The 22047-nt window shown below is 40.1% G+C and overlaps 2 protein-coding genes across 5 annotated transcripts in view; one reads left to right on the forward strand and one right to left on the reverse strand.

The window, feature by feature from the left end:
* Positions 1–14619, reverse strand: part of LOC137101417 (TOG array regulator of axonemal microtubules protein 1) — a 14936-nt gene extending 317 nt beyond the window's left edge. Inside the window, exons 1-24 of one of the 4 annotated variants that reach the window (XM_067479836.1) lie at positions 14322–14617; positions 12722–12786; positions 11615–12224; positions 10016–10076; positions 7973–8101; positions 7474–7731; positions 7061–7356; positions 6615–6838; positions 6157–6236; positions 5930–6082; positions 5783–5848; positions 5408–5577; positions 5133–5298; positions 4341–4577; positions 3831–3954; positions 3538–3643; positions 3073–3308; positions 2767–2925; positions 1715–1841; positions 1515–1630; positions 1147–1330; positions 827–1046; positions 640–726; positions 1–550 (exon numbers count right to left, since the gene is read on the reverse strand). The exon at positions 1–550 is cut by the window's left edge and continues 317 nt beyond it. In XM_067479836.1, the coding sequence (XP_067335937.1) occupies positions 297–550; positions 640–726; positions 827–1046; positions 1147–1330; positions 1515–1630; positions 1715–1841; positions 2767–2925; positions 3073–3308; positions 3538–3643; positions 3831–3954; positions 4341–4577; positions 5133–5298; positions 5408–5577; positions 5783–5848; positions 5930–6082; positions 6157–6236; positions 6615–6838; positions 7061–7356; positions 7474–7731; positions 7973–8101; positions 10016–10076; positions 11615–12187 (4026 nt within the window). In that variant the 5' untranslated portion in view covers positions 12188–12224; positions 12722–12786; positions 14322–14617 and the 3' untranslated portion in view covers positions 1–296. Of the gene's footprint in view, positions 551–639; positions 727–826; positions 1047–1146; positions 1331–1514; positions 1631–1714; positions 1842–2766; positions 2926–3072; positions 3309–3537; positions 3644–3830; positions 3955–4340; positions 4578–5132; positions 5299–5407; positions 5578–5782; positions 5849–5929; positions 6083–6156; positions 6237–6614; positions 6839–7060; positions 7357–7473; positions 7732–7972; positions 8102–10015; positions 10077–11614; positions 12787–14321 lie in introns of all 4 variants that reach the window. The other 3 variants (XM_067479835.1, XM_067479833.1, XM_067479834.1) reach the window with 3 other exon arrangements.
* Positions 14620–16931: 2312 nt separating this feature from the next.
* LOC137101827 (kelch-like protein 28) lies at positions 16932–21465 on the forward strand. The gene is made up of 6 exons (XM_067480690.1): positions 16932–17090; positions 17935–18195; positions 18287–18924; positions 19062–19505; positions 20588–20796; positions 20924–21465. Exons 2-6 carry the CDS (start codon positions 17935–17937, stop codon positions 21085–21087), a joined length of 1716 nt encoding a protein of 571 aa, XP_067336791.1. The 5' UTR covers positions 16932–17090; the 3' UTR covers positions 21088–21465.
* Positions 21466–22047: the final 582 nt, after the last annotated feature.

Below are 22047 nucleotides of genomic sequence, written 5' to 3' on the forward strand. Positions count from 1 at the left end.
AGGATGGTAAAATATAAAACTCATGACGACTATCATGATAATGAGCTACCTTTTCAAAGTGCAAAGAGAGCAGGTTGACTATGTATAGGACCTGATGTCAGTATGTTACAACTGTCCATGCTTCGGTAGCAGAGGAAATCTCACTGACATAAGAATTAGAGTTCCTAATTTTTAGGGACTACCTCTTTACTGATATAAAAGTGCAGGCACTATAGAGATGTAGAACATCTCTGTCTTCAAGTAAGGTCAGTGTCAATGTCTTTCCAATGTCTGGTTGTTTGAATTCTGCTTTACCTTTACGGCAAGGTCCTCAGGACCTCATTTAAACCTTTGTGGACATTGGCAGGTTGGGAGGCAGCACAGTCACTTAGGCTGGGCCCCATTTGTGCATAAAGGGCTTGGCAAAGGTTGGCGGTAGCACTCCTCATGCTGCCGCCCCGGCCATGAACGGTGCCGCTCTGGGTGGAAGTGCCCAGGAGGTGCCACAGCAAAGGCAGCACTTTCTGCTCCACCATCTGGGGCTTGCGAGGGTAGAGATCTGTCACTAGCTCTGGAAAATCAGGAGTAACACAGGGTGAAACCAAATGATGGCCCATAATAAGCTGATTATAATATTCAGAATGATTACACTGGGCATACCTGCAACTTTTTCAATAAGATCCACTTTTGCTTTACCACCTAAAAATTGAGCCTTTATGCAAAAAGGTTGAAGTAGAAGTATGTTATCTGTAACAGGAAAAAAGAAATACAAAGTCAAAAAAGAAAATTAACCAAATTAGAGGGAATACCAAATTTTACACCTAGCAGAACAATTCTAAATGAGTACCAAGATTTGAGGTAAGTGCATTAATAGCTCCAATAGCAGCAGAGTAGATGGCACCGTTCTTGGAGTTGAGATGATTGTCCACTACCGCTGGTACTAGGATGTTGACTACCTGGGACAGGTTGTTCTTCAATAACGGGATGATTGTATGTAGAGACTCAAGAGCATACAGGTTGACCTTACTGTTGGACTCCTGCAACCTGGCCTTGAAGGCATCAAAAACCTGAAAGAAGACAAACCCTTTTTAAATATTGAAATAGAACCACAACAAAGTCCATAACAAACACATAATAATAGGGTTTTAAATAAATTCTAGTACTTACGGGGAATATACTATTGATCACTATATTAGGATTGTGCTGGCAGTCAGCGACTAGCTGGTCAATTCCCTTGATCCTCTCTCTGAAGTCCTTTGAACCCAGCAGACCTGAGATCTGCTTAATGTATTCAGTCTTGTCTGCAATACTCTGTGTTTTGGATCTGGAGCTGTAATGGTTATTGGAATCCCTGTAGATGATAAACAATGCACTAAAAAACATCACACAAAGCTGCATTACCTTTACAAACCTGCAACTAAACAATGAAAAGCATACTTCACATTTATTGGGCAATTTGTGAAAGCTACACCTCTGCCTATGAGGTGGAATTCAGTGTTTTCAGGCAACTTTGCTGCAGTGATTTTCACACTCACCTGTTGGTCTGAGTAAGAGGCTCCCTACTAAGAGACGAGGCTCTGACAGTACCACTCCCTGGAACAGAGCGTCTACCCCTAGCTGACTGGGTGTCTTGGGGCATCTCACCAAGACCCTAAAATAACCCACAATTTCAATTTGACAGTGTTTGACTTCCAGCAAAAATATGAATTTCACACTACGGAAACAAAAATTGTACCTTTGTCTTAAGGCTGGTGATGGTCTCTCTGAAGGCTGGCAAGTCTTTGGTGGGAATATATCTCTCCAGGATCTTGTCAAAGTCAGGATGGGATGACAGGAATAGCAGCATTCGCCGCCCAAAGTACCTGTGTTAAAACGTAGTACAATATTAGGAATTTATATACCACATATAAATATTGCTGATTTTAACGGCATTTTCTGTCTTGTGCAAATTGTGCAATGATCTTGGTTTTGCAGATATCAAGTCCATAAATCAGCTGAAAGGAGAAAATGTTTTAGGTAATTATTTCAGCAGTTCAAAATCATGCACCAGCCAGAATGCAGGTGTATTTTCTATAATGCATTATATTGAAGCGGTTGTATTGTTTTCCTATTCCTAGGTCTGTACATGTCCCAACGACATTCAACACTGTAACTGAGGACAACAGTACATTGTAGTCTATTTTTCTGGTCAACAAGTGGATGTTTTGGCATGTGCTAACCAATATCCAAAACCTCACTCATCCAGTGCTCTGCTATGGTTGACTAAACCTAAACATAAAATGTCAAAAGCACCAAATCCAAATTTTCTGGATCCTCATGTATTTTTCCAATAGCTGTTGTGTTTTATACACTATTCAGTCCCTCCAGTATTTTGCTGACATTTTGGTGATTGTTGTGGCCCAAAATGCCAGATTTAAATCAGCTTTCTTAAATTATTGTGATGCATGTTGCATTTTTTTGCATTGGTTGATCATTAGGTTTTAATTTCTAACGTTTTGCAGAATTTACAGGGGATTGAATTAATTAATTCACAACATCACAAACTACTATAGGGACTGACCATTTAAGACCCTACAATTTTCCACAATCTATGATAAGATTTATCTGCTAATCAGCAAGTTGTACTGTTCCTATTTTGTAAAACATAATCATTATAATACTTAATACAACTACACTTAATACATTTACATGAAAAAAAAACTGTAAAGTTAAAGTCGAATCTGTGTTTTCACACCTAACTGCAGCATGCTGCACCACAAAAAAAAAAAAAAAAGTTTATCTTTATACCTGGCTTCCTGTGAGGAGTCCTGAGCAAGTCTTGTGACAGCAGGTAGGATTTTGTCAGTGAGATCTTTACCTCCAGACAGAAGACGGGCAGCACCAACCTTCTCTACCAGATTGGCCAGATGCTGGGCAGTGCATTTTCTCACCAATGCATTGAGGTGACTATCAGTAGAGGGGAAACCAAATCAGCAATCACTAAATAAAATTCAGCAAATATTTGGTAAAATGTATTGTGCCAAAATAACTACAAGAATTCCAAAACATAAATTTTTATTTACTGTGTGCTTTATGTGGGGCATGAATTCTGACCTGAGTCCCCCAGTGAGCAAAGCGTTGATGCTACGAGTGGGGGTGCAGTGTTGGACCATGCAATCCAGTGCTGCATCCACAGTCTGTCTAATGAAGGCGTTACTCTCCCCGGCCTTCTGCAGTAAAGCTTTAACGGTCCCCTCCAGTTCCTGGTCCATTGCCTTCTGCATGTGGGTATACAGGTCACCCAGTGTGCACACTGCAACTCTAGAAACAACTGACCGCAGATTTTTCACCTGAAGAAGTAGCATGTTATTAATAACAAAAAACAAGAGCATTAAATCACCAATGAAAAGCTTGTATGTAACAAAAACACAAAGAATTAATGTGTTATTACAAATGAAACTGCAAATTAGATATTAACTATAACTACAAGGACAGAAGCAGTTTTTAGTTTAGATGGAACACACTGGCATAATGAATAAATTTCTAAATGATGTGGGTGTTATCCAATGATTATAATACCTCTTGAATGAGGCACAGGCAGACATCATGAAGTCTGCCCTGGAGTGTGTCTGAGTGGTAGTGGGCCAGACTTCGCAAGAACATCATGCCCTCGATCCTCTTCTCCCTGGATCAAGAAAAAGGACACTTTTCTCTGTCTAGACTTTATTCTCTTTACCAAATGCCGTTTGTTGAAAGATTTCTACCAATATCTCAAAATCTATAGCTTCAGCGATAAGATTTAACATAAGGTAAGATAACATCATTACTATTGGAATGCCAAATCTGACTTTTCAGTCAGGACTTTTTCTCACCAGTCATCTGAGTCCAGCAGATTGAAACTCTGTGTCAGAGCCAGGTTGGGTTTGGAAAATGGACACAACTCGGGAGGCTCTAAAAGGTTTTTCTCATGACCCATAGCACCAGAAGAAAGCTCATCTAAATGGCCCATTAGACACAGCACAACACAAAGACAAAGATTTGGTCTCATGTTACATCTCTAGCCATTTGAAAACAAGTAGTATGTGTGGGTGGAGGTGCATTAATAGGAGGTTGTCAAAACAAAGATTTGTGTTACAAAGCAAACGTCTTCTTGACCTATTGTGGCTAAAAGTAATGTTAATGTTAATTAACATTAATGTTAATTTTCCTCATAATAAACCTCATAATGCAGTGGAAAAATGATAAATTGAAACCAGTTTCAGAACATAAATACATAGATATGCACAGAGCAACAAAATGAAGATACAATTACATAGCTTGATTAAAATACAATTGAGCTTGACATGTGAAGAATGTAGTGTCTGGTTTTTAGATTCGCTTACCTGAGCTGTGGTACAGCGAGGGTTGGATTCTGTTGAGGCTAGGAGCCCTCCTAAGCCGGGGCATGTTTTTTGGGATGGGTGGCACTGTGGGTGGGCTTGGCTGGTGAGGAAGTGTACAGCACTTAGTGGGGCTTTGTAGTCCTGGTGGACTAGCAGGGCTGGTGGGGCTTACAGGGGACTCATCAAAGGAAATGTCTGCTTTTGTAGAAGTCAGTGTGCTGCCATTCAGATGCAGATCTACACCAGGAAAGAGCAACACTTCAGTTCTATCAAAAACTATAACTGTATTCTGTGCTGTGTTATTACATGAATATCCTCAAAGTATTTTTTGCCAGTGGGACCATTTTGTTTTGTTTTTTTTGTTTTGTCCTTGCGGCTTATCCCGTGACTTCAGGGTCACCACAACGGATCATTGTCACATGTTAATTTAGCACAGTTTTTATGCCGGATGCCCTTCCTGATGCAAGACTCCCCAATTTCTACCGGGCTTGGATCGGCACTGCACAGCTTGGGATGGGGGTTCAGTGTCTTGCCCAGAGACACTTTGACATATATAGCCGGGACTGGGGATTGACCCACTGACCCTGTGCCTTTACCAACTGAGCTACAATGGCATATTATAATTAAAAAGCTGTCGATTTAAAAAAAAAAAAAAACTTGGTAATTTAGACCGGAAGATAAGAAAGCTCTAGGATATTATATATGTGAATTTAAATATCAGAAAAGTAAAACTAGTTTATTTCAGGAACATGCTTAGGCAATAATAAAAATAGCGGATTATGATTTCCTTGCCTTTGATGATTAATACTCTGTTTTCCTCTGTGGGTGATTCAGAAAGCATCTGTCTGACACGGTGGCGAATCTTGTCTCGTGCACTGTCCCCTTGTCTCCCATCCTGCTTGCCCAGGTTCTGCAGCTGCAACTTATCCTGGCCAAACCTTCCATTCTTCACCCTTTCCTGCATATGCATTGGTAGAAAACACCACCACACAAAGGGGAACTTAGGTATCGGAAAATGTCCTAGAGAATGCCATATATGATTTACCAGTGGACAAAGTGTGACGAACCTTGGGCTCATCTGAACATAACCTGTCATCATTATCTAAGTGACTGCCAGAAAGAGCAAGGTTGTGGAGGCCTGCTGATGGATCAGTGGGGGATTTAGCCACCAAATTACCATGGTCAAATGATAAGGTGGCTCCTTGATGGCTGGAGGACACTGCAGTGCCAAACATGCCTAGAAGAATCAAGTAGAGGTTTGTAGGCAACTTAAATGTAAGACCAGAAAGGTAGACACCAACCTGTTAAATAATGACTGTGGTAAAGATGGAAGAGCTTTACCATTTCTTTATAAATGAAAACAGAGAGCTAATACATAAAAGATAAAAATACTGAACAATAAAATACAAATATATGACCTACACAGATGTGGGACGACTAACCTCTTCCAATGATTCCTTCAGGCACATCTGCCCTCGGTGAGTTCCTGTTGTTGTAGCTCTGGGATCCTAAAAGAGGTTTTACTGATTATTTAAGGATAGTGTACAATATATCATTTTGAGATAAAACCATTATCACTGCTGGGTGACCTTTGGCAGGCTTCAGAGCCCTAACTGATGGTTTGACTAAGGAAAGGGACAGTCCTGTCATCTCATCCTCAGTTTTGATGGCTCCGTTGGAGTAAGTCACTTTCTCTCCAACAACACCCACCTCAGAAGACACGTCACTTCTCTGTGACAACCCTTGACAAACCAAAAATCAAAACATAAGATGCAGACTAATGCAAGATAATAATAAAAACATAGTAATTTTATACCTTTGAGGTTGCTGAAGTCCATGGACACAGATGACCTCATTTTTGCAGAAGGCACTCTTGAAGAGTTAGCATTTTTGGGACTGATGACAGATGAAACAAAAGAAAAATTATGCTTCTTAATATTCCTCAATTTATCATTAGACAGAAAGCAGATGGGTGTCAGATTACCACTGTTAAAACGCGTCACAAAATGTGACAGCATTTACTAAAGTGTAACTACAGGCATCTGAGATGCCTCATGTACCAACAACAAAAGTTAACAGGGTCAAGAAAAAATTAACTAAATAAACAAATTATTTCCAACATGTCTGTCCTTACATAAGAGCTATATTAAATTATGGAAATTTGAAGGATTTTTTAAAATTTGCACAAAGGTCAAATCAGAAGACTTAGTTAACTGAATAAACCTGAAGGGAGAAAATATTAAACTTGGAAAATACAGCAAAATGAAACTTTGCCTGGTTTTGATGCCATTAACGCTGGAGTTAGTGACTGAGCTCAGACTGGAAAGACCACTCTCACTGGCGGAGCTGGTAAGAATTGGAGTGGTATGTGATGAAGATTCCAGACCCATTTCAAACCTCACTGCGGAGTCAGGGCTGTCTGGATCTGGACTGCTAATGTTCACTTTAGCCCTCTTCTTTGCAGCACTGTTGCGCAATGAGCGGAGAGAGTTCAACATCTGTGAGAAACACACAAATTGGCAGATGGAAAGAAATATTAGGGGAGCCAGTCTTGAACCCCCTAAACAGGCTTCATGCTTAGTCAGACAGTGCTAAAAATACTGTTAACTTACTTCCTTACTTAAGGAATATCACATGCTGAGGCTGCAAGTTGGAACAAACAGTGTCCTATATTGTCCAGCTGAGTCTTTCTAAATAAAACACACAGACATTGTGCTCACCTCTTGCATGTCAAGAGGATCATCCTCCAGAGAATCCTGCACAAAAGTGAAACCACCAGTGTCCAGAGGAAAACCTTTTTCTAGCTTCTGATTTTGTGGGCTGTCTGGAGCATTGGACCTCTGGCCATCGTGGGACCTAGCTGTTTGTGATGCCTGCTCTGCTGGAGGGACAACTGGAGGGATAAAGAGGGTTGCCCTGGTGCTGCTAAGAGCCCGTCTGAACGACGAAGTGGAAGGAGAGCTCACAAGGGAGGCACGAAAAGGCCTGGGAGAGCTTCTGCTGGAGAGATTGTCTCCTGAAGGGATCAAGACATGGAGGAATAGAACAACTGGGGATACAATATGAAAGCGAGAGACGTTTTGCATTGATCAGACAAACAAAGTCCACTTTGACTATAGTGTTCCTTTATTACCCTTTGATGCTTTGTCTCTCCGGGGGCTGGAGTCTTGCGGTTGAGGAATGTGGTCTCTCTTATTGGGCCAGGTGTTGGACATTGAGACAGAGGAGTCTGCATGGTGGTGAGACAGTGTTGGAGTAAGCATACCTCCAGGAATTGTAGCCAGTGGGTAGGAGGGTAATAGGAAGGAACCAGATGTGTTGGGATTAGAGGGGAGGGAAAATGTGCGCTCAACACTGGGGTTTCTTGGGAGCATGTGTCCCCTTGGTGCCACTGTCAAATTTACATGTAAAGAAACAAACCAAAATAATTTGAAAAATAAATAAACACAGCAAAGTGGCATGTTTTGCATGTTTAAAACATTCCATTTAAGTTCTTCCTTAGTCATTAATTCTTTATTTATAACCTGTATGCAAAGTCTCTGAGCTTTAAATAGATGGATTTCTTTGTGTGTGTGCATGTGTGTATGTGGGGGGGAAATCAAGCTAATAATTATTTGTTGATTATTTCTTACAAATATCGGGGTCAGAAAAGTCGGTGGTTTTAAAGATGTCATGATCTAAGTTGAGGCTCCCACTTCTCCTGAGGCGTGAAGGAGAGTCTCTCCTTCTGGACGGCTGTGGTTTCTGTGGCTCTGCAGAACCTAAAGGAAAATCAATTTTTGCTATAAACTAACAGGCAATTCACAAGTAGAGGTTAACATAACATTAACAATTCATCTGTAGACCAGTAAAGATCTATCTTATATAGCATTCACAGTAGATAACAAAAACAATAATACTTGTAATAGTAAAGATTATAATAACATATATGATGGTTAAAAATACTTTGTCTGTACGCTTTCCAGGATACTCCGTAACCTTTATGCATGATTAAATATCCTCCTATGTCCTGAACAGTGCTTAGATTCAGGTAAAAAAAAAAAAAAAAGACTTAAGGTATTTGAGAAATGACACTAATGACTATGATGATTGGTAAATACTGCTAGCAAACATGGCAGCCAAAAGATGAAGCGTTTTAAACCTGGTCTTCCCTGAGAGAACAGACTTACATGTAGACCGGCTATGAAGGTGATCAGACACAGCTGTACAAAAGCCAAAAAATTTACACAGTGCTGTTTACAAGAGTGGAAATATCATGCAAAGCAAAACGTGCCTTCAATTACAACACTACATACTACTCTAGTAATCCTCATATGAGGAGGTGTCTAAATGACATAAAATATATGGTGAGCTTCTGGCCACAAGCTCACTAGTCTAACCTTTTCCCCATTTTTAACCTGCATACCACTGCCTATATTTGGTGGCCAGACCTCATTGACTTGACTGCAGACAGGCTGTTTGCTACAGTTACAACAGCAGTAATGGTACACATTTGTTACGCTGGGTATAAAACTGGCATATTGCTCTTTATGACATATCCTTTTACCCTTTAGGACTAAACAATCCTCTTACAAATTGGTTATATTTTGTTTCTAGACTGACTCTGTTTACTCAGTAATTGTAGAGGAAAGGTTGTTAATATTAACAAAAACATTTCATCATCTTCACTAATAAAATTACAATATTTTACGAAATCTCTAGCTGTGCAAAATATTAAATGCTACCAAGAATATATCTTAAGTTACATATAATGCAACCCAATAGATTTATATGTTTTACTAACTGGGAAAGATTTGGATATCTGAACAGCTGGTGAGTCATCTTGCATAATTGTCTCCTATAGGATGTTATGAGAATGGTTTGACAATTACCTGTCCAAGCTGCTAACCTTAAGGATTTTGGTGTGGTAGAGTGACTCAGTATGTTAATTGAATATAAACCTGCTCTATTTTCATCAATTAAATTTGACATTGACAACCAGTTATCAGTATTTGTCATCGTGTGACACCCACAAATGGTTTGTCACAATTGTTGGATCTAACTGTGTGTATTTCTGTGTAAGCAAGGCAAAATTTTTATATATTTACACTGGTTTTAAGTGCCAAGCTCTATATTGCTAATACTACATTACCCGACCAGGTGGGGTATTCACCAAAGTGAGCGCTAGTTAAAACTAGGCCTCTGCTTCTCAGACAGACAACAGCCTGATTGAATGGAAAACTAACATCTCCTGTCTTTATATTTTCCTGTACAAAAACAGGCTAGTGTCATAAAAATGGATTTGAGTAGTCTGAAGCCTAAGGTTAGTTGCCTTTTGAAGCAAAGTTTTGCCACCTCCCGTGGATGAACACAAAAGAATGGTGGTCTTCGAGTATATTCATTTGTGAGATGGAAATCACAATGTATATTACTAGAAACATGTTGAATAAAATGATTATGAAAGAAAGAAATGTGCATACAAACACAAAACAGATGATTGAAATGAGAACAAAATGCTTGTTTAATAAAGACAGAACAGCCTGATTGAACAAAAACAACTAACGTCTCCTGTCTCTATTTTTTCCTGAAACAGGGCACATAATCTGTCTACAGGTCACTGCTGTTGGAGACCTGTAACAATTGCACATGAGAAAAATGCAAGAGTAATGTTAAGAGAAATAAATATTTGCACTTACTGAAACTGGGTATGTAGGTCTCTGGACTTAGCTTTCTGGGAAGGAAATCTTCACTGGTCACCTATAAGCAACGGCAGCAGCGCAGAAAGACATTCAAAGTTGATCATGTAAAACAATCCCTAAACATTACAGGGGCCTCACTGTAAGTCTGTCCACTGGCCTGAACAAAGGGATGTAGTTGATATTTTGTCTCCTAAATTAAAGGCACTGATATTTGGGTGGGTCTCTGCTTTTGTAAAGAGACTTAATGCACAAGATGTGAACAGTTCTCATGAAACATAAATAACTGAAGTAGAGCGAGAGAGAATAATGACACGAAGGGGAAAGACAGTAGTTGAGGTTAGTCACACAGTCTACAATCTGATCACATTACTGGAAAGCACTTGACGTGGTTGTAATCAACACAACAGCAGAAAATAAGCAACATTTCTTTAACTTAACCCAGTGATATTACCAGTCATGTTTCATCCCCCCTTTAATAGGTGTGCCTTGTGGTAATGGGGTTGCTAGGAAACAGACACTGTTGTAAACAGAAGGTGTGTCAAATGGAGGCACTAAGCTGAAGTTTCCAGACCACAATATTACCAATTAAAACCACACGAAACAACAGCACACATTACAAGCAAATGACATTATTAGAAGAGAGACAATGTCTAAGGTTTTTTTAGATAAAAAAATAAAACATAATTTGTTCCACAATAAATCCTTTCCACAAAGTAGTACCCTAACCCTGGTTGTCTCAAGGCTTATTCTGGAGACATAGGATGCTTATCTTTGCAGTAACAGTGTCACCTTCCTGGGAAATGAGTCACCTCTTGCATCTCTTCCAGGAAGTGATCCTTGAGTTTACCCATCTATTCCTCTCTCAGTTATAAAGAAAGGAGAGGAACATATTCAGGGTGACTGAGTTGACTCCAACTAGAAATTCTGTGAGCATAGAAGTCAATCAACAATCACAGAGCTCTGCATAAGATCTAGAAGATTAAACGCTGCCTGTCTGCTTCAGTCCATCCACATTGTGTCATGAGAGACGTATCTATATTTAGCCATCTTTGCCCAAATTGTCTCTGAAGAAAGTGTTACATTTAAGATTTCTCTATAGTCTTGCAAAAGTGATACAGGTAATAATGGTTGTGACCACAGATTTTATAGACATGTTATAAAGACAAAAACAAACAACAAAAAAACAAACAAAACAGAGAAATAAAGCATACAAACAAATATTCTTTTATTTACCTCTTTGCAATATCTAGACTTGCTGACCGATTGGGTTAAAAACAACATAACTGCCTGACCTCTACAAACCTCTATGCAGGTAGTCAACCAATGACTGATTAATTTCTAACTGGTATGGATTTCAGAGTCCATGGTGAACATTGATTTTTGCAGCAATATAACCTTCCTTAATGTTAATAATGACAACTAAAAAGGACATCATTTTACACCTGCAACCCTTTAGAATATCTTCTACGCTGTAGGGTTTTTTTATACACTGATTGAAAGGGCTGGTAAAAAGCATTCGCTGAAAAAGGAAAAAGGCTTAAGTACCAAAACAAGATACATTTGAATATGGTAGGATTATTGTGATGTGGAACCCACCTGTTTAGAGCCCTGTCCATTGGGTATATGGGATTGCTGGTCATTCTCAGTGGAGAATTCCCAGGGGAATTTGTTTTTCCCTTTACCTGCACTGACGATCCTCCTTTGAAGTGGAGGGTCATCAGTAAGAGGGCCTACACTGCCACAGCCATATAACTGGTCACAGTTCGGTTCAGTTCTGAGGCTTCTGGCACTGCTTACCCATCTTCCGTTCATCACCCAGTCCAGATCAGCTCCTGAACCATACTGCAGTGAGCACCTCTGTCCTGGTTCAGGCACCACTAAACCATACTCCACCATCCCTTCTAAGGAGAGTTTTGGAAGGACGTTTCTTGCTCTTCTTGCCTGTACAGCTGCCATAAGACCCTCTGCATCAGCATTGAGTTCAACCATGTCCACAGCTTTCATCAAAGGCTTCTTTTCCCCAGTTTCAAGGCAATAGTCTAAAAGGGCAAACAGCTCGAGGGCAGCATGGCGGACCTTCCTTTTGCTGTCTGCGAGATATGGTGCAACGTCAAAACAAAGCTTGGGGATGTTGAAATCTTTCCTGTGATGAGTGAGCATAGCTGCCATGATGATGTTAAGGACATCTTCCCGAACTCTGGAATTTCTGTGTTTCAAATTAAAAATTACAAGATCTAATACTTGTTGCGGTGCAACAAATTTCATCAGATGTCGAAACACATTCATGTATTCATTCCTGGTGATAGTGCGAGTGTCCCCTAGGGCCTTGAGAGCCACTAAGACTAACTGTTTAAAATATGTGCATACTCTTGTATCGAGCTTCTGAATGAGTACATTTAAAACCTGTAAGGTGCAGTACAAAACTTTAAAATTGCTGTCATCTAGAAGTTGAGGAAGAAAACTGATGAAATTCTCAATACTATCAGAAGGGACTCTTTTAATATCAACTTCTGAGAGGATGTATTTAAGTTCTTCTACCCCATTTGTGCGATTTTGGTAGTTTTTTGGGTCCAGAAGCTGCTTGTGTAACTCCTGGGAGATCAATCCAGGTATCATTATTGATGATAATGTGGTTCAATTAAATCTGAGAATCCAAAAAAGCAAACACAATCCTGTGAGGACAATGATATTCCTCTTCCTTACTTGATGCTGTCATCCTGAGTGGCCGGTGATAAAAATCAAACAAACAAAAAACAAACTGTGTCAACCTGTGGACGCAAAAAATAAAATCAACCATAGTACAGTCCCACTTGCTTACAGTGAAAAGAATGCAAAGAAGCTTTGTGACAGCCTTGGTTATATATAACCATGTAACACAGAGCCACGTAACACACACATTTTAATACCAGGGACTGCGGTAAAGTGAGTCGTTGTAATACGGATAAGACAGCCGCCAAAGTCTTATTGCGCTTTCTCCTCGTATTTACGGTATAGTTACTAAGACTAGCCAAAAAGTCTGCGTAGAGGCTCGGGGATATTGTTGCAATAAGACATATTCACTATAATTCAGTATTACACGTAGTTGATAGAATTTATTATTAACATATTGTGTTAGGACACATATAATATGACAATTATAAGTATTAACAGAACAAATAAAACCAGTAAAAAATATAAATATGTTAAATAGTGTATTTCCCCTGCTGATTATTATAATTCAGTATTGGAAATATATATATATTTTTTTAAAGTGTGTGTGTATCGTTGGCATGGTGATAACACACATTGGTCTAAACAAAAATGTATTTAAGTATGTCCTATTTAATCCTATGTATGACCATCCAAACTAAAGGATTTTCCCTTTAGTTTATTATCAAACTGTAGAGTAAAAAACAAATCCTTCAAAATTGATGTGGTTATAGTGAACATCGGTCTAAACAAGAATGGATTGAAAGTTTCAGATAACCTATGAAGAAAAGCTTTTATAAGCATCCAAACATCAGGCCCCTTATATTTATAATGCGGCTTTGGGGGGGGGGAGTTTTCCTTAACTTTATTTTTTTAATAATTCATCGACTCAAAATTGGTTTATTGATAATTTCTGAATTACTGAATTATAATAATCAGCAAAGAAGATATTTCAGAAATAAAACGTGTTTTCACTTGTATCGTGCGCTCTGTTAAAGACATATGTTTGTCATATTTAAACGATGTGTCAATAAATAAAATACAATCAATTTAAAAAAATAAATAAATAATTGCGTTTGTCTGTGTGCAACACTCCCCGAGTCCCCACGCATTCTTATTGGCCGTTTCTAGTACCCTTACCGTAAGCACGGAGGGGGAAAAGGCGCAACAAAACTTAGTGGCGGCTGGCTTCAGCGTGTTCGAACAAACGACGGCTCACTTTACCGCAGTTAACAGAGGGAGTGTCTTATCGCTCCTTCACGTTATTATCAATCACGGGGACATGCACAAAATCATTTGTGGCTGTCAGGTAGCTACTACATCAGAATGGTAGAGAACATGATACTATCGTGCAATGCGTTATGCACAGTTGGAATAACTGTTTCAACTGTTTGTACGGTAATAAGTGCTACCTTCAAACGGCTTACAATCAATCCCTGACTACACGTTACCGTTAACCAGAGGAATTCATTCCTTAGCTGGGAACATTAGCTAGCTAACTGCAACACTGCTCAGAGGGTGCTAAGCTAACTCGCTACTCCGCTAACTAACTGTGTTGGTGGTTAGTGCTGGCTGACTGGGCTAGGAAAGTTATAAAAACACCCAGAAAACATACCTTGCATTTCTCCTGCTCCTCTTCGGTGACGCTGGGCGAGACTATATACCGTTACATCGTTCCCACGTCACGCTGCGGCAGCTACGGTGATCTAAGTACAGACATTTCCACCGTTTGTTTTAGCTGCTGTCTGGGGTGTTGAACGTTTGGAAGCTACAGAGGTATTCACATCGAGAAGAGTCTCCCCATACACACTCCCACACACATTAGTGATGTGTCGTTCGCGAACGAGCCGGCTCTAAGAGCCGATTCTTTTTAGTGAGCACAAGAGCCGACTCCTGTAAGGGAGAGCCGAATCTTCAGCTGCTCAGGTTGAGCTCTGCAGAGAATCCATACAGACAGGGGCGGGACTTTATTTTGATGGGCACAGGATACGCCCAATCACATGCTATCATACCATTACTTGAAAGAAGGAAGGGCGGGCTTTATTTATCTTATTTGTTTGTTGTGGATGTGCAGTTGTTCGTTTAAAGGTTTGATTAAAATGTTAAACAATAGTAACTGGGTATTTTTTGTAACAAACAAATGCATAAAAAAAGCCTTTTATGTAAATGCTGAATGTTGCTTACCAACACACAAACCATTCTAAATTTCTAAATGAAGCTAAAATATAAGGCTACAAGTGATACTAAATTAAGAGCCACTTCGGAGCCGTACGAGGCGGCTCTTTTAAGGCAGCCGAGTCAAAAGAGCGGAATCTTTAAAACGAGCCGGACCTCCCATTACTAACACACATACACCGAGGTAGCAAAATGGCGAATACACGTCGCAAACTGAGCGCTACCATGGTGACGCGAGATTCCAGTTCGCTTCTCCAGGCGGTATCATCATTACAGGACTACAGCGCATTGACCTGAATAGTCATGAAACTGACTGGTTGAAAGCCCAGAAAATGAAACATAACAGCACAAACTATTTTCTACATGCACAATCTTTTGGAAATGAACACATTTGAAAATGTCCACTCTAGAAACAGCACGAAAAAATTACTCATAGAAAAGAGTTCTTGGCTACAGAAACCAGTAAGTAGTAGGCGTGTTTAGGCTAATTAAACGCACATTTGGTGTATTTAGAAACGCCACAAACTCAATACTAATGTAAAAGTGCAAGTATTTGCTTTGAAAATTACTTCAGTACAACTTTACCGAAGTACATGCTCTAAAAATTTCTTTAAGTACAATTATAATTACTCCAATAAGAAATTACATTTCCCTTGGCATCGGGTATTTTAAACAAAAACTATTTTTATTCAATGCTGTTGCATCAAAGAAAAGATATAGTAATTAATACAATAAAAAAAAAACTCAGCTAACAGACTAGCTAGCTAGCTACAGATGTGGACCAGAAAAGAAAACAGGTGATTTTATAACCCACAGAAAGTTAATATAAAATATTATGTTCAGTATTTAGAATTTGTGTCTGCAAGTAACCAGTAAACAAAGCTGTGAAATACAAGGTTGTAATAATAACTACTTGCCTCTAAATTGTATTGGAGTAAAGTAAAGCAATTGTAAATACTCAAGCTTTAACGTTACCAGATGTGCTTAAATACAGTTGCTTGAATACATGTACTTACTTGTCACAGATAATATTTCAGAATCAAATGTACAAATGTTTTATGTAATTTTTACTTTACTAAATTTGGAAATAGCCTATTATGTCTTGTAAACCTGCTGTATAAGAGTTTACATAAAAACCCCTCAAATTATCTTATTAAATATAATTAATTGTTGATTTTGCATTGTTTTGCTTCAGAATGTTTTTTTTAAAGATCATATGAAAATGTGTTTCACCTGGATCGGATTTCATTTAATAGTGACATGACATTAATATTATTTTTTTATTTTATTTCCAAAGCAAAACAGAACTGTCTAATTACTTTCTTGATTTCCAGCCCCCAGTGTTTCTGCCACAGTTGTGATCTCAGAACTCGTACAACTATTACCAAGTTCTCAGAACTTGCCTGAGAGTAACCAAGTTTTTTTTTCTTTTTTTTAAAAACAATTCAGTGACATTTACCTGTGCAGTCAATAGTACACAGCACAAAACCAAAATGTAATAGTTACCCATTCGGAAACGGAAACAAATGCGATGAAAAAGTTGCACTTCGTCTCCCTGTATCTAGAGAGCACAAGGAAACATAATTTTTCTTGTCAATGTTTAAATCTGGTCACATTAATGAGCATGTTTCACCTTTAAATTGCAGTGTGGTGCTTTGGACTGCTTTGTTTTTTTTAACATATGTTACATTTTTATGAACTTTTAAGTACTTAAGTACGGTTCATTTTTGCTGTGTCAAATTTAATGTCCAGATAACTATTGGTTCGATACTGAAAAATCTTAAAAATATATACTGTATAATTATTCTCATGCATGTTCCGGAAAGAAGTAGTCTTATGGTAAATTCTCATAAATATAATATCACGATCTTGTAATTACATTATTGTGAATGTAGTGCGCATCCGTATACTTCCTCATACAAACAGGTAAAGTTCATAACCATGAGCACATTTTTGAGCTTGTCGCTTGCAAAAGGCTCTTCCTCGTAAATAAATACTGTACACAACCTTTTATTTTGAAAGCAGCGGAAGTAAGTGTGCTGCGCTGACAGTGCGTTGTTATAAGAGCTGCTCTGAAGCTTTTTCTAACTAGGTTGGCAGAGGGTTGTTTTCCTGATAGCTGCTTGTGGGTACCCAGTCGTCGCTGCTGAACTCCGCCACTGCAAAATCAGCGATTACAGCGGCAGATCAGACGGAGTATAGGTTACAGGTATGTTTCCCTCTATGTGTAGACATAACATTATTATCTGTCAGCTAGTTATAACGTCATGTTTTGTATCTGTCAGCCATGTTACTGTATATCAATCAATGATGCAGCTAGCCACAGTAACCGTGTTTATTTTTAGCAGCTAACCTGCGCTGACTGCAGTGCCATGAAACAGAGATGCAGGTACAGGGTATTTGCTGGAGACGATAAATGCGCATGATAATCGTTTTATTGTAATAATAATGGTATTTGTGTAAAACTGTTTCTGTGTAAGGGAAACTGTTTACTGGTTTTACGGTGTTAGCTCGCGCATTAGCTCTCTAGTGATACAAGGTAACATTAGCTAGCGAGTTTGGATATGGCCATGTCCTCCGTTCATAAATCAAATCTAGGCCCAGTCAGCAAACTAATACTTGATGCGATTATAAAAGAATGTTATACATTCTACATCAATGACAGTATTTAGCCGGCCGCCTTGAAGAAATTTTATTTTTAATGCTTTTTCTACAATACTAGTGGTTTACTTTTAAGCAGCGTTAGCATTGGATCAGATCATGCTTCTTTAGTTTGTCCAGTACACTGCTAACAAAACAGGTCGGAATAACTTATGCATCACTTCAGAACGTCCCATAATTCGTGATACTGCACAGGCATGTTTCTGAACGTGTTATAAGTGCATCGTATTGCACAGGCTATTTTTTTTTTTCGAGACTCGCAGATGACACTTGATTTGAGGATTTATCTCCATTAGTTGTTAGTCACATGTTAGTTAATCAGACGAATCCATTAAATCACTAGCATTTACAAAATGTCAATACTGCACTGATATTTGTTTTTCTGCTCTCAGATGGAACAGCAGGACCAGTCTTATATGTTTGCCAGTCTAACACGGCCTCACTCAGAGCAGCTGCTGCAAGGCCTCCAGCTGTTGCGGCAGGATCATGAACTATGTGACATTGTCTTGCGTGTGGGGGATGCCAAGATCCATGCCCACAAAGTGGTGCTGGCCAGCATCAGTCCTTACTTCAAGGCCATGTTTACAGGCAACCTGTCAGAAAAGGAGACATCTGAGGTGGAATTTCAGTGCATTGATGAGGCTGCTTTGCAGGTATGCCTAGGGGCAGCAGATCTAACCTGTACAGATTAATTGTTGTAACATCACATTTTTTCTTTTATGACAGTTGCTCTTTTTCTTCTAGGCCATTGTTGAGTATGCCTACACTGGCACAGTGTTTATCTCCCAGGAAACTGTGGAATCTCTTCTACCGGCTGCCAACTTACTTCAGGTTAAGCTAGTACTTAAAGAGTGCTGCTCTTTCTTAGAGAGCCAGCTGGATGCTGGGAACTGCATAGGTATCTCTCGTTTTGCAGAGACATATGGCTGTCATGACCTGTGCCTGGCTGCAACTAAGTTCATTTGTGAGAACTTCGAGGAAGTTTGTCAGACAGAGGAGTTTTTTGAACTGACAAGGGCAGAGTTGGATGAAATTGTGTCCAATGACTGCCTTAAGGTGGTCACAGAGGAAACTGTATTTTATGCCTTGGAATCTTGGATAAAATATGATATAACTGAGAGACAGCAGCATCTGGCTCAGCTGCTGCACTGTGTTCGCCTTCCTCTCCTCAGTGTAAAATTCCTCACTCGCCTATATGAAGCCAACCACCTTATACGAGATGACCATGCATGCAAGCACTTGCTCAATGAGGCTCTCAAATATCACTTTATGCCTGAACACCGGCTATCCTATCAAACCGTATTGTCAGCACGGCCCAGATGTGCACCAAAGGTGCTCCTTGCAGTTGGAGGGAAGGCTGGACTGTTTGCTACGTTAGAAAGGTAATAATGATCATGTCTAGATTATATTTTTGGAACTTTAGAGAATTCCAATTTCCAAAGTTGTGCATTATCTTTATTTTCTGTGTTTGTCTGAAAGGAAATCGTCTTTTCAGATGATATTTGTCTTCCTCTTGCAGCATGGAAATGTATTTCCCCCAGACAGATTCGTGGATTGGACTCGCCCCTCTCAGTGTGCCCCGATATGAGTTTGGAGTGGCAGTGCTGGACCACAAGGTCTATGTGGTGGGAGGCATTGCCACACATATGAGACAGGGAATTAGCTATCGGAGACATGAGAGCACAGTGGAGAGTTGGGACCCTGAAAGCAACACCTGGTCCTCTGTGGAGCGAATGGCGGAGTGCCGTAGCACTCTTGGAGTGGTGGTTTTGGCTGGAGAACTTTATGCCCTGGGAGGCTATGATGGCCAGTACTACCTCCAGTCAGTAGAAAAATATGTCCCCAAGTTGAAGGAGTGGCAGCCTGTGGCACCCATGACAAAGTCCCGTAGCTGCTTTGCCACTGCTGTGCTCGATGGCATGGTGTATGCTATTGGGGGCTATGGCCCAGCCCACATGAACAGGTAATACTTTTATGGGGAAATGGAAGGTGTGTGTGTGCTAATGTACACCGAGTTAAATATCCCTAAATAATAATATAAATTTATTTATTTATTTAAAACTGTCAGGTGATTATCCTATGTGTGTTTATTATTGAGGTTCTTGTAAAACCTTGTCATGCCTTAAACCAGTTGTGAAATGTTATTTGTAGGCGCTAACAACAGCAGCACAAGTCACCAACATCGCCATTTTTTCAAAGGTTGTGGTGCTCTACCACACCTTTTGTAAAAAGAGTCTTTGATCCATTTCAGACCTCCTCACCTGATTTTCTCTCTCTCAAGGTCTTATTAGTCATTAAACAGAATTGGCAATCAAGTGAAGGATGCCAAGTGTAGCTGAGAAAATGGCCAGGGGGCTGTTAATGGGTGAATAGGAGTCAGAACACAAGTGGTTGCTAAAGATTTATTGAGAGGGTGACTGGCTGTGTGCTGGTGGGTAGACCTCAGTTGTTGCTGTGGATCTCTAGAGAGCAGCGTGTCTGTTGCTTGTTTCCTTGACTCCCAAAACCCCTCAGGAGAATTTGTTAGGACAAAGAATCTTTTGGGACTTCTTTTTCCAATTTTCCCAGTGGTTTATACTCTTGCATATTGCAAGGCAGTATCAAATTAGTTAAGACTTTGTTTTAGACTTAAGGTTGGAGTTGGAGGCTATGGAGTTGTGTTGGCTGAAGTTAAAGTAATGTACTGTATTTAAAGCAAATTGCTCCAATTAACTACTATATTAGGATAAAACTCCATGTGGGGCAAGTGTGCTACTTTCAGAGTGTGCATCCCTTCCTCAAGGAATTTGCAATGTTGTGATCGTAACCAATCCCCTGTAAATTCTGCGCTACATGCATCACAATTCTATTTTTAATTTTGTAGCAAAATCACGCATTTTAGGCAGCAAGTCGCAAAAATTTCCACAAAATCCTAGAGGGATAATCCATCATAGCGTTAAGCCTCTCGTGTGTTAAGCAGCTGTAAAGAGCTTTACAATGTGATATCAGCAGTAACTAATTTAAGTAGTTTTAAAACTATTTTCTTTGTTGTTGTGTCTGCTCCAGTGTGGAGCGATATGACCCCAGCAAGGATGCCTGGGAAATGGTAGCCCCCATGGCAGACAAGAGGATCAACTTTGGAGTAGGTGTCATGCTTGGTTTCATATTTGTGGTGGGAGGACACAACGGAGTATCACACCTGTCCAGCATAGAGCGGTATGATCCACATCAGAACCAGTGGACAGCGTGTCGCCCCATGAATGAACCACGCACTGGTGAGTGTGTCCTACTTGTAAAATATGATATTGTATATAAACCCCTTAGTTAGCATGGGGTCATATTTGAACCTGTTGTGATTTCCTGTAAATGGCCACACATCAAGGTATTATCCTTGTCTTGCAGGTGTGGGCTCTGCCATAGTGGACAACTACCTTTACGTGGTGGGAGGTCACTCTGGATCATCCTACCTTAATACTGTCCAGCGCTATGACCCAATCTCAGACAGCTGGTTGGACTCAAGCGGCATGATGTATTGCCGTTGTAACTTTGGTCTAACTGCCCTTTGACCCATGGCCCAGTCAGCTAGGACCCAATAAGAAAACTTTGACAATAAGACTATTCCCCCCCTTTTTTTATTGTTGATGTCGTTTTGGCCTCCTCGTTCCCCACATTCATCCTCCAGGTGCAGAGGCATGCTGTACAGCAATATTAACACTAGAGAAGAGTAGGGAGAGCCTTCTGCATGGATGAATGTGCAGGGCTAGCTGGCTGGCCAGAGGGGCTAGTTCAAACATACCTGAAGAGATGAAGAGGAGATACAACATTGTAAAAAGCATTACTGGACAGTTGCAGTAACCAGCACAAGAAGACGTGTGTGTGTGTGTGTGTGTGTGTGTGTGTGTGTGTGTGTGTGTGTGTGTGTGTGTGTGTGTGTGTGTGTGTGTGTGTGTGTGTGTGTGTGTGTGTGTGTGTGTGTGTGTGTGTGTGTGTGTGTGTGTGTGTGTGTGTGTGTGTGTGTGTGTGTGTGTGTGTGTGTGTGTGTGTGTGTGTGTGTGTGTGTGTGTGTGTGTGTGTGTGTGTGTGTGTGTGTGTGTGTGTGTGTGTGTGTGTGTGTGTGTGTGTGTGTGTGTGTGTGTGTGTGTGTGTGTGTGTGTGTGTGTGTGTGTGTGTGTGTGTGTGTGTGTGTGTGTGTGTGTGTGTGTGTGTGTGTGTGTGTGTGTGTGTGTGTGTGTGTGTGTGTGTGTGTGTGTGTGTGTGTGTGTGTGTGTGTGTGTGTGTGTGTGTGTGTGTGTGTGTGTGTGTGTGTGTGTGTGTGTGTGTGTGTGTGTGTGTGTGTGTGTGTGTGTGTGTGTGTGTGTGTGTGTGTGTGTGTGTGTGTGTGTGTGTGTGTGTGTGTTGCCTTTTTCTCGGTTGTAAATAGTCTAAATGAAATGTAAATAGATATGAATATATCCTCTGGTGCATTGCCTGTAAATGTTTTTCTGCACTGGGTCTTGCGTGTGTATGATTCCAAGGGTCAGCATAGA

This window comes from Channa argus, chromosome 16, assembly GCF_033026475.1.
Source record: "Channa argus isolate prfri chromosome 16, Channa argus male v1.0, whole genome shotgun sequence".
Taxonomy (NCBI): Eukaryota; Metazoa; Chordata; class Actinopteri; order Anabantiformes; family Channidae; genus Channa; species Channa argus.

What these genes read in the sequence shown, in the direction of transcription:
- LOC137101827 (XM_067480690.1), top strand. Translation starts at nt 17,935, where the DNA reads ATGGAACAGCAGGACCAGTCTTATATGTTTGCCAGTCTAACACGGCCT. An exon ending in CTGTTTGCTACGTTAGAAAG is followed by an intron (nt 18,925 to 19,061) that starts GTAATAATGATC and finishes TTCCTCTTGCAG; the next exon opens with CATGGAAATGTATTTCCCCC. An exon ending in CATGAATGAACCACGCACTG is followed by an intron (nt 20,797 to 20,923) that starts GTGAGTGTGTCC and finishes CTTGTCTTGCAG; the next exon opens with GTGTGGGCTCTGCCATAGTG.